The 14,959-nt window shown below is 44.2% G+C and overlaps 1 protein-coding gene across 1 annotated transcript in view; it reads left to right on the forward strand.

Annotated features, from left to right (window-relative positions):
• The window catches only part of nox5 (NADPH oxidase, EF-hand calcium binding domain 5), a 52,912-nt gene extending 38,318 nt beyond the window's left edge, over positions 1 to 14,594 (forward strand). The window contains exons 15-17 of the mRNA XM_055660967.1: positions 3,533 to 3,632; positions 5,658 to 5,824; positions 11,521 to 14,594. Of these exons, the coding sequence (XP_055516942.1) occupies positions 3,533 to 3,632; positions 5,658 to 5,824; positions 11,521 to 11,655 (402 nt within the window). The 3' untranslated portion in view covers positions 11,656 to 14,594. The remainder of the gene's footprint in view (positions 1 to 3,532; positions 3,633 to 5,657; positions 5,825 to 11,520) is intronic.
• Positions 14,595 to 14,959: the final 365 nt, after the last annotated feature.

Genomic DNA, 14,959 nt, shown 5'->3' on the forward strand with positions numbered 1-14,959 from the left:
GAGATTTAAAAAAAACACTTCATTCTTTTAACACTCTACCTGCAGCCCATGTCAAAACTGGCGGGACTTTTGTTCGCAGTGGGCATACTGTTTCAGCACGATCTTTTCATCCAGCAATGAATAAGTTCTTACTATAGTGTGCGGCTATCCTCCCATGCTTTGAAAAATCAGGCTGAAACAACTCAGTCACTGAGCAGCTAAGCCCCTTGCGTTTTAGTGTGTAATCCTATTGCTTGTTGATAAGCCTGAGAAAATTAAATTTACCCCTCTAAGAAGTCTTGCTCAACCACTGATGCCATTTTTAAAAGCTGAAGTATTCAAACTTTTCGGTTGAATTAAAAAAAAAAAAATGTTTAAAGCATAAAATCTAAAAACGAACAAAATAGAGAATGTCACATGAAATAGTTACAAGAACTCAATGAGAATTTCGGGCAGCACAGTAGCGCAGCGGTAGAGTTGCTGCCTTACAGCGCCAGCGAGTCGGGTTTGATTCTGACTATGGGTGATGTCAGCACGGAGTTTGTACGTCCTCCCCGTGAACAAGTGGGTTTTCTCCCAGAGTTCCGGTTCTCTCCCACATTCCAAAGACGTGCAGGTTTGTAAATTGTAAATTGTCCCGAGTGTGTAGGGTAGTGCTAGTGATCATTGTTTGGTGCAGATCCTGTGGGCCGAATGGTCTGTTTCTGCACTGTATCTCTAAAGTCTAAAGTCTCTATCCAGAGAAAGTTTGGAACTTGCTCCTAGGTGGACAAATCAAAATGACCCAGGTGTTTTTAAGGGGAAGTTAGATTAGCATTTGAAGAAATGAATGGAGTGCTACAATAAAAGGAGCAGATGAGGAACAGAAGGAGGAGGTTTGAGTGGAGCATGAACATCAGACCAGATTGGGTGAATTACCTGATTGTGTGTTGTAGTTTTCAATGTAAGTTCAGAGTTTAGTTTTGGAACCACTACCAGGGTATTTTGACAGTGGGATAGAATTTATAGTGAGCAGCTGTCATCAACAAACGAAAAAGTACAATGACTCAATGTTGCGGTTAAGTCAAGTGAGTTTATTGTCATGTGTCCCTGATAGGACAATGACATTCTTGCTTTGCTTCAGCACAACAGAACATAGTGGGCATTTCCTACAAAACAGATCAGTGTGTCCATATACCATTATATAAATATATACACACATGAATAAATAAACTGATAAAGCGCAAATAACAGATAATGGGTTATTAATAATCAGAGTTTTGTCCGAGCCAAGTTTAATAGTCTGATGGCTGTGGGGAAGTAGCTATTCCTGAGCCTGGTTGTTGCAGTCTTCAGGCTCCTGTACCTTCTACCTGAAGGTAGCAGGGAGATGAGTGTGTGGCCAGGATGTTGTGGGTCTTTGATGATACTGCCAGCCTTTTTGAGGCAGCGACTGCGAGAAATCCCCTCGATGGAAGGAAGGTCAGAGCCGATGATGGACTGGGCAGTGTTTACGACTTTTTGTAGTCTTTTCCTCTCCAGGGCGCTCATGTTGCCGAACCAAGCCACGATGCAACCGGTCAGCATGCTCTCTACTGTGCACCTGTAGAAGTTAGAGAGAATCCTCCTTGACAAACCGACTCTCCGTAGTCTTCTCAGGAAGTAGAGGCACTGATGAGCTCTTCTCTGCTGTTCATCGTTGCTGCGATTTTGCGACGTGTCACCAGCTAGCTCCCAAGAACAGGCTGCAGGGACTGGGTTTCCACATCTGTACCCTTCACTGCTTTGGGATCATTGAGAAACAGATAGATGTTTGCTTGGATTCTATGGCATAAAATGATGGCACAACTAATCAGGTTGAAGAGGAGTTTCCCATGGGAGACAAAAATGCTGGAGAAACTCAGCGGGTGAGGCAGCATCTATGGAGCGAAGGAAATAGGCAACGTTTCGGGACGAAACGTTGCCTATTTCCTTCATGCTGCCTCACCCGCTGAGTTTCTCCAGCATTTTTGTCTACCTTCAATTTTCCAGCATCTGCAGTTCCTTCTTAAACTGGAGTTTCCCATTTCCAGTTTACTACCGAAGCTTGGGTGCTATTGTGGATTGGGGTATTAGTTGAATCAACTTTAGTTCCCTGAATTTGGTAAAATAGGTATGGAGACATTCCTCCAAAACTCTAATTGGTTGCACCCTATCTTACTGGAGTGATGAAACAGAGGTCCAGATTCATAACCCACAGACAAGGCCAAAATCCACCATGACATCAGACGGACAAATGTAAGTTTGTTAGGTAAACTCTGGAATTAAAATACAAGCTGTAATGAGGATCATGAACCTGTTGGATTGTTGTAAAACTCATCCAATTATAAAGAGTTTCTTTTTTTTTTCACTTACATTTTAATTGATTTTTAAGAGATATATACAAAACAGTGCAACACCTTCACCATAAATAAAACAAAATAAGAAAACCAGCAATCAAAATTTTAAAAAAATAAGTAGCTAGGGGAAAAAAAAGAAGTAAATAAATAGAAAATTGGAATAAGACCGTGTGCTTCACTTACCAAATAAAAAAAAGAAAAAACATTACATTGATTAGTTAATTATAAAGAGTTTCAAAGCTGGACAGAGCGTGTATTTATCCTGTGCCTCTTGATCTTTCTTTGGAATGTAAACAAGAGTCCATAAAGGGACGACCCCAGCCTCCAAAGATTTGAAGTTTAGGTTTATTATTGTCACGTGTACCGAGGTACAGTGACAATCTTTGTTTCGAGTCAGGGTCATACAACATGGAAAACAGGCCCTTTTGGTCCAACTCATCCACGTTGACCAAGATGCCACGTCTAAGCTAGCTCCATTTGGCCCATGTCCCCCTATACCTTTCTTATCCATGTACCTATCCAGGTGTCTTTTAAATTTGTTATTGCACTTGCCTCAACTACTTCCTCTGGCAGCCCATGCCATCTAGCCACCACCCTCTGAGTGAAATAATTGCCCCTCAGGTTTCTATTAAATCTCTCCCCTCTTACACCCACGTCCTCTGATTCTTCATTTCCCCCCACCCTGGATAATAGACCCTGGTTTTGCATTCTATTCAATCACATCTGATGATGCTGTACATAGCTGCATTCAAGTCGTATTCAAGTACAATAGGTAGAGCAATGTGGAAGATACAAAGGGCAGAATATAGTTCACATCATTGAATCACATTGGTTCCATAGACAAGGTTCAATGTCTGCAATGGGGTAGAGGTGAAGTGGGCAGAACCCCAGCTATGGAAAGGTACACTTTCTCCATTTGACTTTATTTGAGGCGAGCAGGTTTCACAGCCATACCCTGGACTATGACTACCCCCCACTGCCCTACAATTTATGCGTTACATGTAAAAACATATGCCAGCGTTCACTAGCAGGTGAATGCTACAGCCACCATAGTGACACCAGCCAGCTGTCTGTAACGCTTCTGCAGTATTGATGCTGATGGTCAGGGGAGCACTAATACAATTCAGATGAAAGATGTAACTTGGAATGGCATTGGTACTCGGCAAGAGATTTAAGATCCAGCTTTGTGGTTGCAGGTTGACTTTATCTGGATCAACAGAGACCAGAAGTCCTTTGAGTGGTTTGTTAGCCTCCTGACTAAACTGGAGATGGACCAGGCTGATGAGGAGATTCAAGGTAGGTTCCTGGCACCTGAGAAGGTGGTAACGTTGAAGTCATCCTCTTACTCCATGCAGGGTCCACCATATCCAGCAATGTACATGGGTACACACTATCATGTCAGACTAAATCACACCATGGAGCATATGACTCGGGAGTACTTTTACATTCCTTTCAATAGACAATAGGTGCAGGAGTAGGCCATTCGGGCCTTCGAGCCAGCACCGCCATTCAATGTGATCATGGCTGATCATCCCCAATCAGTACCACGTTCCTGCCTTCTCCCCATATCCCCTGATTCTGCTATTTTTAAGAGCCCTATCTAGCTCTCTCTTGAAAGCATCCAGAGAACCTGCCTCCACCGCCCTCTGAGGCAGAGAATTCCACAGACTCACCATTCTCTGTGAGAAAAGTGTTTCCTCGTCTCCGTTCTAAATGGCTTACTCCTTATTCTTAAACTGTGGCCCCTGGTTCTGGAGTGGTTCTTTCAGTGGAGCCAAATAGTGTTGAGGGACTAAGTTTAAGTTAAGCATTGGGAATTAAAATTTTCTTTATCTACTCAACATTTTTAAATGCTTATGTGTTTTTTTAATCTCAGGAATTTTACTTTAGGTTTTTGTTTTCAGAAAATGTTGATAGTTTTAAAAATGTGGATGTTTCTGATTGTTCGAACATTTTTGGTGACTGGCAATTCCAAGAATATGGTTTAACCATTGACTCATGCACTTTATTGTGGAGCAGGTTGTACCCAGCAACCTCTAACGGGTCCCGTTCTCCTAACTGTTATCTCACAGAAGGCCCTGTCAACTTGCGTAACTGTCACCATGATCCATTTGGCTCTCAGTTTCAATTAGTGTCTGTACAGATTACGTCGGGTAAATTTGTCGTTACTTGGGAAGTCGGAAGCAACAGTGATGTCAGGTCTTGAGCTAGTGTTAATATTGACGTTGGGAGAATGAAAAATGGAATTAATGTCAGATTAGTGTAAATTGGTGGCTGATGGTCAGTGCAGACTCGCTGTTCCAAAGGGCCGATGTTCTGTGCTGCATCTCCGTTATTGTATGCCATAGATCCTGCCTGAGAGATTGTCAATAGAATAACGTTTTACATGTTAGTAGGTGACACTAGTGATTTGATGGTAAACAAAAGTGGACAAAAATGCTGGAGAAACTCAGCGAGTGAGGCAGCATCTATGGAGCGAAAGAATAGGTGACGTTTCGGGTTGAGACCCTTCTTCAGACATTGTAACCAAAGACATTAGCCGTCTCAGATGCAAAACTTTAAGAAGGGTATAGAAATTTGAAATGATTAAGGCAGCTTTCTATGCATTTTTCCCCACCAGTTTAAGATTAAAAAGTTGAAAATCTCAGAGAAAAATAACACTAAAGTCGTACCAAAGATAGACATGAAATTCTGGAGTAACTCAGCAGGACAGGCAGCATCTCTGGATAGAAGGAATGGGTGATGTTTTGTGTCGGGAAGGAGGACACTCCAGCATTTTGTGTCTTTCTTCGGTGTAAACCAGCATCTGCAGTTCCTTTCTGCACTAAGTTAGTACAATCTGATGAGATAATGTAAATGAATCTGCCATACATGGTGTGACTATGAACGGAGCTGAAAATGTGTGCAAGTAATGGGTAATGTTTAGAACAAAGGGGCACCCGGCTGGTGAGGGGGTATGCGACCTTGTGTAGCGGCAGGTCTGGTTCGTTACTGTGAGAAGAGAAGACTGTTCGATTAACTTTTTGTAACTTTGTTAAGCATCAGAAACGTGGCGACTCTTTGTGTATTACTTAGAATAGGTCTGCTGTACGATTTAATGGGATTGTCTGCAAAAACGGTGAATTTCACTGTACCTAGTGTCTCCCAAATGTGACACTGTATCATCGAACAATCAGTTCTTACATTAGTCAGCACGGAACCACATCAAACTTGATTGAATGATTGGATTACTTAATGCTATTCTTATGGAGTATTGTTAGATATGTACATTCACAAACAAACAGCAGAGTTGCTAATTGTTCAACTGTTCCCAATGTGCAGGCAGATTTCTGGAGATGCATATGTACATGACATCGGCCCTCAGTAAAAATGACATGAAGGCCTTGGGTCTACAAATGGCTCTGGATCTTCTGGCAAAGAAGGAGATGCGTGATTCTATTACAGGCCTACGCACAAGGACCCAGCCCGGCCGGCCAGACTGGAGCAAGGTACAGGTAGCACTGGGTTCCCACGGGGTTCCCTCCCTGAGAGCTGCTTGTAGCTTGAAATGTCCGTGGATCGGAATGAACAAAATCACGGTGGGCGACGGGGTGACAGAGCGGTGACGGGAGAGTGAGCAGGCGTGGGAAAAGCAGCCAGCAGCCAGCCTCACGGACTCAGTGAGTGGGTCAGCTCAGCGCTCCAAGCTCTGCTCGGTACACCCAGCCCCCCGCTGTTGAGGGAGGGGAGTTGGGGAGAGAAAGCATGTTAAAATGTCCCGTTCTCACCCTGCAGAAGATATCTGGAGCCTCGCAGCAACTGGGAAATACATCCCCATCCATTCCACCCTTCTCCCAAATGCTTGCTGGTATGTACATGGGGTGTCCATAAGTCGAGTGTTAGTGACCCAGGGGGGATCTGTAACATGTGCGCAGAGCTTGGAGCGCTGAGCAGACCCATTCACTGAGTCCGCCATGCTGGCTGTTGGCCGCTTTTCCCACGCCTGCTCATGTATAGAAGGAATACAGTGAATGAGAGGCATAGATAGGGTAGACAGTCAGAATATTTTTCTTTGGGTGGAAATGTCCAATACTAAAGGGCATAACTATAAGGTGAGAGGGGGAAGGTTTAATGGAGATGTGCGGGGAAGTTTTTTACACAGAGGGCAGTGGGGGACCTGGAACGTGTAGCCAGGGGTTGTGGTGGAGGCAGATATGACAGTGGTATCTAAGAGGCTTTTACATTGACAGATGGAGGTGCTGGGAATAGAGGCATATGGATCATGGGCAGGCAGCTGAGCAGTTTAACTAGGCATCATGTTCGACACAAACATTGTGGGCCAAAGGGCTCATTCCTGTACTGTACAATTGTGATCTATGTTCCACAGGAACAGTACCCAAGGGCAGGAATAAACCGGGGTGACAATAGACAATACCCAATAGGTGCAGGAGAAGGCCATTCGGCCCTTCGAGCCAGCACCGCGATTCAATGTGATCATGGCTGATCATCCCCAATCAGTACCCCGTTCCTGCCTTCTCCCCGTATCCCCTGACTCCCCCATCTTTAAGATCCCCATCAAGCTCTCCCTTGAAAGTATCCAGAGAACCGGCCTCCACCACCCTCTGAGGCAGAGAATTCCACAGACTCACAACTCTCTGTGAGAAAAAGTGTTTCCTCGTCTCCGTTCTAAATGGCTTACCCTTTATTCTTAAACTGTGGCCCCTGGTTCTGGACTCTCCCAACATCGGGAACATGTTTCCTGCCTCTAGCGTCAGCATCCACGCTTCACCTTCTAGCAAGCGCAGGCGTCATTACAGATGAGCAATATTAAGGAGACGGGGGACTGGAAGAGAATACTAATTTGGTTATAAAAGCTGGTAATTGTTACCTGTGGGAATTTTATGCACTGGCCAGCTCTTTACATTCAAAAGGCAAAAATGTTGAACAGACACATCAAAGATAATTTATAACACAGACACTTTACAAAGCTTCTTAAATTACATAACAACTGTAAAACGAGCTTTTAGATTATGACAGAGTGACACATTGATTGTGCACTTGTTGAGTTGTAAATCAATTGATTTTTATTCCCCCCTATCTTCCCTTTGCACTATCGATTTCACACAACCATTATGTGGGTGTGAGAAGTGTATCAAATGCTTCAACAGCAATTTAATCTAATGATGCATGTTTTACAGTAACAATCACTAATGTATTGCAACCAAAAGTTGCACTAAGAGATATTTTAATAACGCGTTGTAAAACCTTCAGTTGCTCAACACCAGTGGCAATAACCTTGCCGTTTAAATTCCCCACAGGGGAATCCGCAGCAATTCTCCGTGGGTTCGATTTAATAATTCGCACTTGAACGTTGCGGTTGGTGGCTAACCACACATCTTGTAGTCCTGAGGATGTCATGACTGGGATTTCATTAGGTTTGGTTTGAAGAAATTTAATATTTGAACTTCAGGCAGGGGTGCTTAAAGAACCCCTGTCAAAAACAGGAAGTTGCAGCCTTTACAGCGCCAGATACCCGGGTTCGATCCTGGCTCCGAGTGCTGTTGGTACGGAGTTTGTACGTTCTCCCTGTGACTGCGTGGGTTTTCTCTGGGTGTTTTATTTTTCCTCACACATCGCAAAGACGTGCGGGTTGCTAGGTTAATCGACTTTGGTAACATTGTAAATGGTTCCTAATGTGTTGGATAGTGCTAATATACAGGTATGGCTGGTGGACATGGATTCGGTGGGTCGAAGGGCCTGTTTCCGTGCTGTATCCCTGCATCAGTAACTGAGCCTCTGCTTATGTCCCCTTTGAGCCAAACGAGTGTTGTATTGAACTTCAAGCATGGCCAGCAAGCGGCTGATCAGCATTGCCACATAACAATGCAGAAGCATGAACACACCATTTGGCCCTTTGAGTTAACTCCAGCATTCACATGTGCTGATCCCAGGTCACGTTGGATCACACATCAATGTCCCCGGAAAATGCTCATTGATCCCTAGTATATCAGTGGTGTTGCTTGTGCTCCGAATGAACTTCCACCCATTCTACTTCATCTCTGCATCCATCTGCACAACCTTCTCTTCCACTCGCTAACCAGCTTTCCCTCAACATTAATATTAACACCGCACCAAACAACGAGGAAGGCATGGCGACAAGGAACTGCAGATGCTGCTTTACCACAACAAGCTGTCCTGTCCCTCCCCTCCCAGCTTTCTATTTGGAATTCTTGCAGGTTCTCTGATCTCCATTCTGCGCCACCATCAGCTTATAATTAGGTTCATGTGCTTCACAGGCACGGAATCAATGCAATATCATTTTTAGTGAGAGAGATTCCAGGATGTTTGCCAATGTTTTTGGAAATTGCATTCCAAGTAGTTTTAAACTAATGTCCTCACACCTGATCTTTGCTCCACAGCTTTGCTCTCATCTTTCTTTGGCTTCCGATGTCCTTGTAAACATTCATATATGTAAATGAAACATCAGTAAACAGATGCTGCAAGCTAATGTGATTTTTAAAGCACTTATTCCTTTTAATTGTGTGTGGCCTGATGCTAGTGGAACCTTTGTACTAAGGTTGTTCCGAGCATTGTGTATATCTGAATGGGCTCAAGGTACACGTCTCTGTATACCATCATCCTCTGTGTTTCCTCCATGGATTGAGCTTCATGTTTGGTCATTCAGTTTAGGGTATGGAAATAATGCACCAGGAAGTTCTGAACCAGGAACTCATTGGTATTCCAACACAGTTGCGAAATGCACTGTGCGGAACTGAGACATGGAGACAAAGAATACCTAATCTTTAGCCCCCAGCCTGTGTAGTTAAACATGTCGTTTAAGAAGGAACTGCAGATGCTGGAAAATTGAAGGTAGACAAAAGTGCTGGAGAAACTCAGCGGGTGCAGCAGCTTCTATGGAGCGAAGGAAATAGGCGACATTTTTAGGCAGACTTAGAAACATAGAAATTAGGTGCAGGAGTAGGCCATTCGGCCCTTTGAGCCTGCACCGCCATTCAATATGATCATGGCTGATCATCCAACTCAGTATCCCGTACCTGCCTTCTCTCCATACCCTCTGATCCCCTTAGCCACAAGGGCCACATCTAACTCCCTCTTAAATATAGCCAATGAACTGGCCTCGACTACCCTCTGTGGCAGAGAGTTCCAGAGATTCATCACTCTCTGTGTGAAAAAAGTTCTTCTCATCTCAGTTTTAAAGGATTTCCCCCTTATCCTTAAGCTGTGACCCCTTGTCCTGGACTTCCCCAACATCGGGAGCAATCTTCTTGCATCTAGCCTGTCCAACCCCTTAAGAATTTTGTAAGTTTCTATAAGATCCCCTCTCAATCTCCTAAATTCTAGAGAGTATAAACCAAGTCTATCCAGTCTTTCTTCATAAGACAGTCCTGACATCCCAGGAATCAGTCTGGTGAACCTTCTCTGCACTCCCTCTATGGCAATAATGTCCTTCCTCAGATTTGGAGACCAAAACTGTACGCAATACTCCAGGTGTGGTCTCACCAAGACCCTGTACAACTGCAGTAGAACCTCCCTGCTCCTATACTCAAATCCTTTTGCTATGAAAGCTAACATACCATTCGCTTTCTTCACTGCCTGCTGCACCTGCATGCCTACTTTCAATGACTGGTGTACCATGACACCTAGGTCTCGCTGCATCTCCCCTTTTCCTAGTCGGCCACCATTTAGATAATAGTCTGCTTTCCTGTTTTTGCCACTTAAGGAAATAGGCAACGTTTTGGGCCGAACCCCTTTGGGGTTCAGCCCGAAACGTTGCCTATTTCCTTCGCTCCATAGATGCTGCTGCACCCGCAGAGTTTCTCCAGCACTTTTGTCTACCAGTTATACAGGTCCCTGGCGAGACTTCACTCGGAATATTGAGGATAGTTTTAGTCATGAGTCTGCCTAAGAAAGGATGTGTAGGAAGGAACTGAAGATGCTGCTTTACACTGAAGTCCGACACAAAATGCTGGAGTCACTCAGCGGGTCAGGCAGCATCCCTGGAGAAAAGGTGATGTTTTGGGTCGAGATCGCTTGCCATCGAGGGAGTGCGGTGCAGATTCTCTACACTGGCTTCTTGAATGGTGGGTTAAATGTAAGAGGGGAGGTTGAGCAGGTAGGCTAAAGAAATGAAAGAAAATTGAAACTTCAAAAATCTCGTAGAGCACAACAGACTAGATGCACGGAATATGTTCCTCTTGACTGAGGGGGTCTAGAACCAGGGTTCACTGTCTCAGAATAAGCGATGGTCATTTAGGACTGAGATGAGGAGAAATGTCTTCATTTAGGTGGTGGCGAATCTTTAGCATTCTCTACTGCAGTGGAGTGCGGAGGCTCAGTAATTGAGTTCATTCAAAATGGACATCAATAGATTTGTGGACTTTACGGGAGTCAAGAGATACAAGATGCACAAGGTATTAGTGAGGCCGCACTTGGAGTAGTTGTACAAGATGTTAATAAGGTCACTGTTGGCGAGCAGTTTTGACCCTGCTATACCCATATCTCAAGGACTGCAGCAATTCAAGAACTTGGGTCACCCCCTCAATCGTAACCCGGAATTGGCAATGAAATGGTGGCTCTGCCTGTGCAACTCAAATCCACCGAATAAATAAAAAAACGGCACTTTGAATTATGATTTCAAAACTCTTCACCGCTTGCATCAATGCTTTTATTTGCACCTACAATTAGAATTAGAGTTAAGGGCCTGTCTCACTGTCCGAGGTAAATCAAGAGTTCTCCCGAGTTTTCCCCTGATTCGAACTCGGAGAATGTCCGTAGCGGGTCCGTAGGAGTTGGTGGATGTCACGTAGCGTCTCGTACGAGTAACGGTAGGTACTCGGGAAATCCGGTAAACTCGTGACGTTTTTTCAACACTGTGAAAAATGTCCACGATTTTTTTTAAATACTCGCGATGAAAAAAATGGTTACTTTTTACTCGTACGAGCCGCTATGAGACATCCACGAACTCCTGCGGACCCGCTACGGACATTCTCCGAGTTCGAATCAGAGGAAAACTCGGAGGAACTCTTGAAGTACCTCGCACAGTGGGTCAGGGGCTTTAGTTGGTCGTCATTGTTTGGTTTTGAGGGTGAATCATTTCTGGCACACCTAAAACTGAGTTGCTGTTAGTGGTGTAATATAATAATGAATCTCTGTATGACGATGATCTTTTGCTTTTAACTTCCAGGTTTTTCAAAGGATTGCCGAGGAGAACAAGGGAAAGGTCCACGTGTTTTTCTGCGGTTCCCCAGTCTTGGCTAAAACAATCAAGGCTCAGTGTGAGCGATTTAGCTTCAAGTTCTACAAAGAAAACTTCCAGTGACGTGTTATGGTTGTGCATCAACACGGGCTTTCCTCTGATTCAATGTAGTGGGTATAGTGTACTGGAGCTCTCCCCTTCTAGCCACATGCAAAGCATTTGCCCAGCAGGGTGCAGGAATGTGCTTGTGATTGAGTGATCCAACGTGGTGGATAGAGAAACAGCTTAGACCACAGAAACAGTCTAGACGCAGGAATGAAGGAGAGTAACAAAGTCTGTATTACACTATTAGTGTCTAAGGGCTTGAATAACGTCTGACAGCATGAGGTTTAAGTGAGGAGAGATCTTGTCTGTTTATCTGAGGCATATTTTGGCTGATTATCAATGGTTCTTTATTGTCACGTATGCACAACGCAGTGAGAGTATTTTGCAGTCGCCATATTTTGGCGGAAAAAGTCCAAAGTCCACACGCTGGGCATCCACGCATATTCGAGGGCAGGCGTGCATTTGAGTTAATATCACATCCAAAAGAGGATGCAGCAGTACTTTGCTTCTGTGTCGGTACAGGATTTGAACACACAACCTACTGACTTGGAGACAGGAGTGCGTGCTCCACACGGGAATAATCGGAGTGTCCCGTCCGATGCCACCAGCTATTCAGACCCAAAGGCCATGGGTGTCATCTCCAGCATGTACTAGGTTCCTTGAGTTGCGGTAGACTGCTGTGGAAATGTGATCAAAGGGTAAATCTACCGAGAAAGATTCCCAATCCTGATTTTCGTGAAGTGAGTCGTGCTGTTTTGTGGGTTGAATTGTGAAGCTCCTGGAAGTTGAATAACTACCCTGTGGCACTCACGGGTCACACATGAAATTCGGCATTTTGATATCGGAAGTCCCACTACCTTTGGAACTGTGTTAAATACTTTGGGAGAGCATTTATAAATAAATAATTTGGGAGAGGGCCGGGTTTAAAATTAATAGAATGTTCAAATATTTACTGAAATCTCTCTTATGAACATTTTATTCACTTTCTCCGCATCATAGTGGATGAAGGAAAGTCATTAGAAATGTGTATTTTAACACAGAGGAAAGCCCAGGTGTCTGCAATAACAATCGGAGATCTTGAGATCCAATCTGTGTCTGCACTTGTACAGTGTTTCTGATGTCTGTTGGTGCCACAGAATAATAGGTATTCCAGCAGTGGTATATGTCACTAGCCTTCCAATGTGTCTGTATAATGAGTACTTTTAAAGGAGTAAAGTAGCTGATTCATGTTGCTTTCAAAAGAGGTAACTTGGCTTGTAGCAAGGTCCTCGGAATGATCATGTATAATAGAGGTCGAGTCCACGCTTAGTTCTGCTGCCGCACTATAGAACTATGTACCTGATTATGTCCTGCCTTTACATTTTAAGGTGAGAGGGGAACATTTAATAGACAATAGACAATAGGTGCAGGAGTAGGTCATTCGGCCCTTCAAGCCAGCACTGCCATTCAGTGTGATCATGGCCAATCATCCCCAATCAGTACCCCGTTCCTGCCTTCTACCCATATCCCCTGACTCCGGTATCTTTAAGAACCCTATCTAGCTCTCTCTTGAAATTATCCAGAGAACCGGCCTCCACCGCCCTCTGAGGCAGAGAATTCTGCACACTCACAACTCTCCGTGAGAAAAAGTGTTTCCTCATCTCCGTATCTCCGTAATAGGAACGTAATGAGAGGCAACGTTTTCACACAGAAAGGGAATATGAAATGTGGGTGTATGGAACGAGCTGCCGAAGCAGGTTGTTGAGACAGGTGCTATCGCAACGTTTAAGAATCATTTAAACAGGTGCACGGATAGGACAGGTTTATGGGCCAAATGCAGGCTGGTGGGACTAGTGTTGATGGAGGGTGTGGGCAAGTTGGGCTGAAGGGCCTGTTTCCACGCTGAATGACTCTATGACTCTAATGTACAATGATGATGTCCATTCACTGTACTGTCCCTTGTGGGGATTGTTGGCTTGACCCAGATATTATCTCTACAGGAATATTGTTCAGAGAATTGCATAGAAAGTCTGATTTGTCACACTCACATACTATTGTACGTTACAGTCATAGAGAGATATACTGTAAATGGAAACAGGCCCTTCAGCCCATCAAGTCCATGCTGACTATCAATCACCCATGTACACTAACCCTACATTCATCCTTTTCTTTTACTCTTTCCATATACTCATATTCCCCTCCCAGATTCTCCCACTTGCTTACACAGCAGGAGCACCTTGCAGTCACCAATCAATCTATAATGCCTACAACTTTGGGATGTGGGGGAGGAAATGGTAGTGCCCAGGGGAGACCCACGTGGTCACCGGGATTAGACATAAAATGCTGGAGAAACTCAGCGGGTGAGGAGAGAATGAATAGGCGACGTAATTGAATAACCAGTATAAACCACAGCTGCCATGTTAGCAAACCAGCAACAGGCATGAATTCCAACAAGCCCCACACATCATGAGGTTGAGAGGAAACCAGAAGAATCCAATTTAATTTTAGTTTAGTTTAGTTTCAAGATACAGTGTGGAAACAGGCCCTTCGGCCCTACGAGTCTGCACTAACCAGCAATCCCCGTATACTGACACAATCCTACACACACTATGGATAATTTACAATTGTCAAGCAACCTGTTGCAATTGTCTACCAACCTACCAACCTGTACTTCTTTGGAGTGGGAGGAACCCGGAGATCCTGGTGACAACCCATGTGGTCACAGGTAGAACGTACAAACTCCATACATACAGCATCACAGTCAGGATCAAACTCAGGTCTCTGGCGCTGTAAGGCAGCAACTCTACCACTGCGCCACCGTGCCGCTCGGTGTCAATATAAAAGCCACACTTACCAGAAAATGATAGTTAAAGTTCATTTCTTTGCTCCAAACAAAATCCTGTGTATGAAAGCTTAAAAACAGTAGGGGATGAATGGAGCTTTAGTGCCAGTATTATTCAGCTATGATATTTGGTACTCTTAGGTTGCCTTTTGCTTAATGGTGGGACTCTTGCATTTGTTTCATTTGCTATGCTTTGCATTTGATTGGTGTGAAATAAAATGTTTTAATACTAATTCATTCAGATGTCTTCACTTAGTGCTCTGGGCAATCGTGCTTCTGTTTGGTGAGATGGCCTTCACGACTGCCCCTTGCCAGGGCCACATGCACTGCCTCTGCACTGACACCTGGTTCTTTTGGGTTGAAACCATTTATAAATGTGGTAACCATTCTGAAATCCACACATCCTACATTTGGCCCGGAGCGATGCAGCACAGCTTTGCCTTTCCATCTGTTCAGTACAACAGATACAGAGGCAGTTAATCCAAAGGACCACTGATTCCT

The sequence above is a fragment of the Leucoraja erinacea genome, chromosome 33 (assembly GCF_028641065.1).
Source record: "Leucoraja erinacea ecotype New England chromosome 33, Leri_hhj_1, whole genome shotgun sequence".
NCBI classification, from domain to species: Eukaryota; Metazoa; Chordata; class Chondrichthyes; order Rajiformes; family Rajidae; genus Leucoraja; species Leucoraja erinaceus.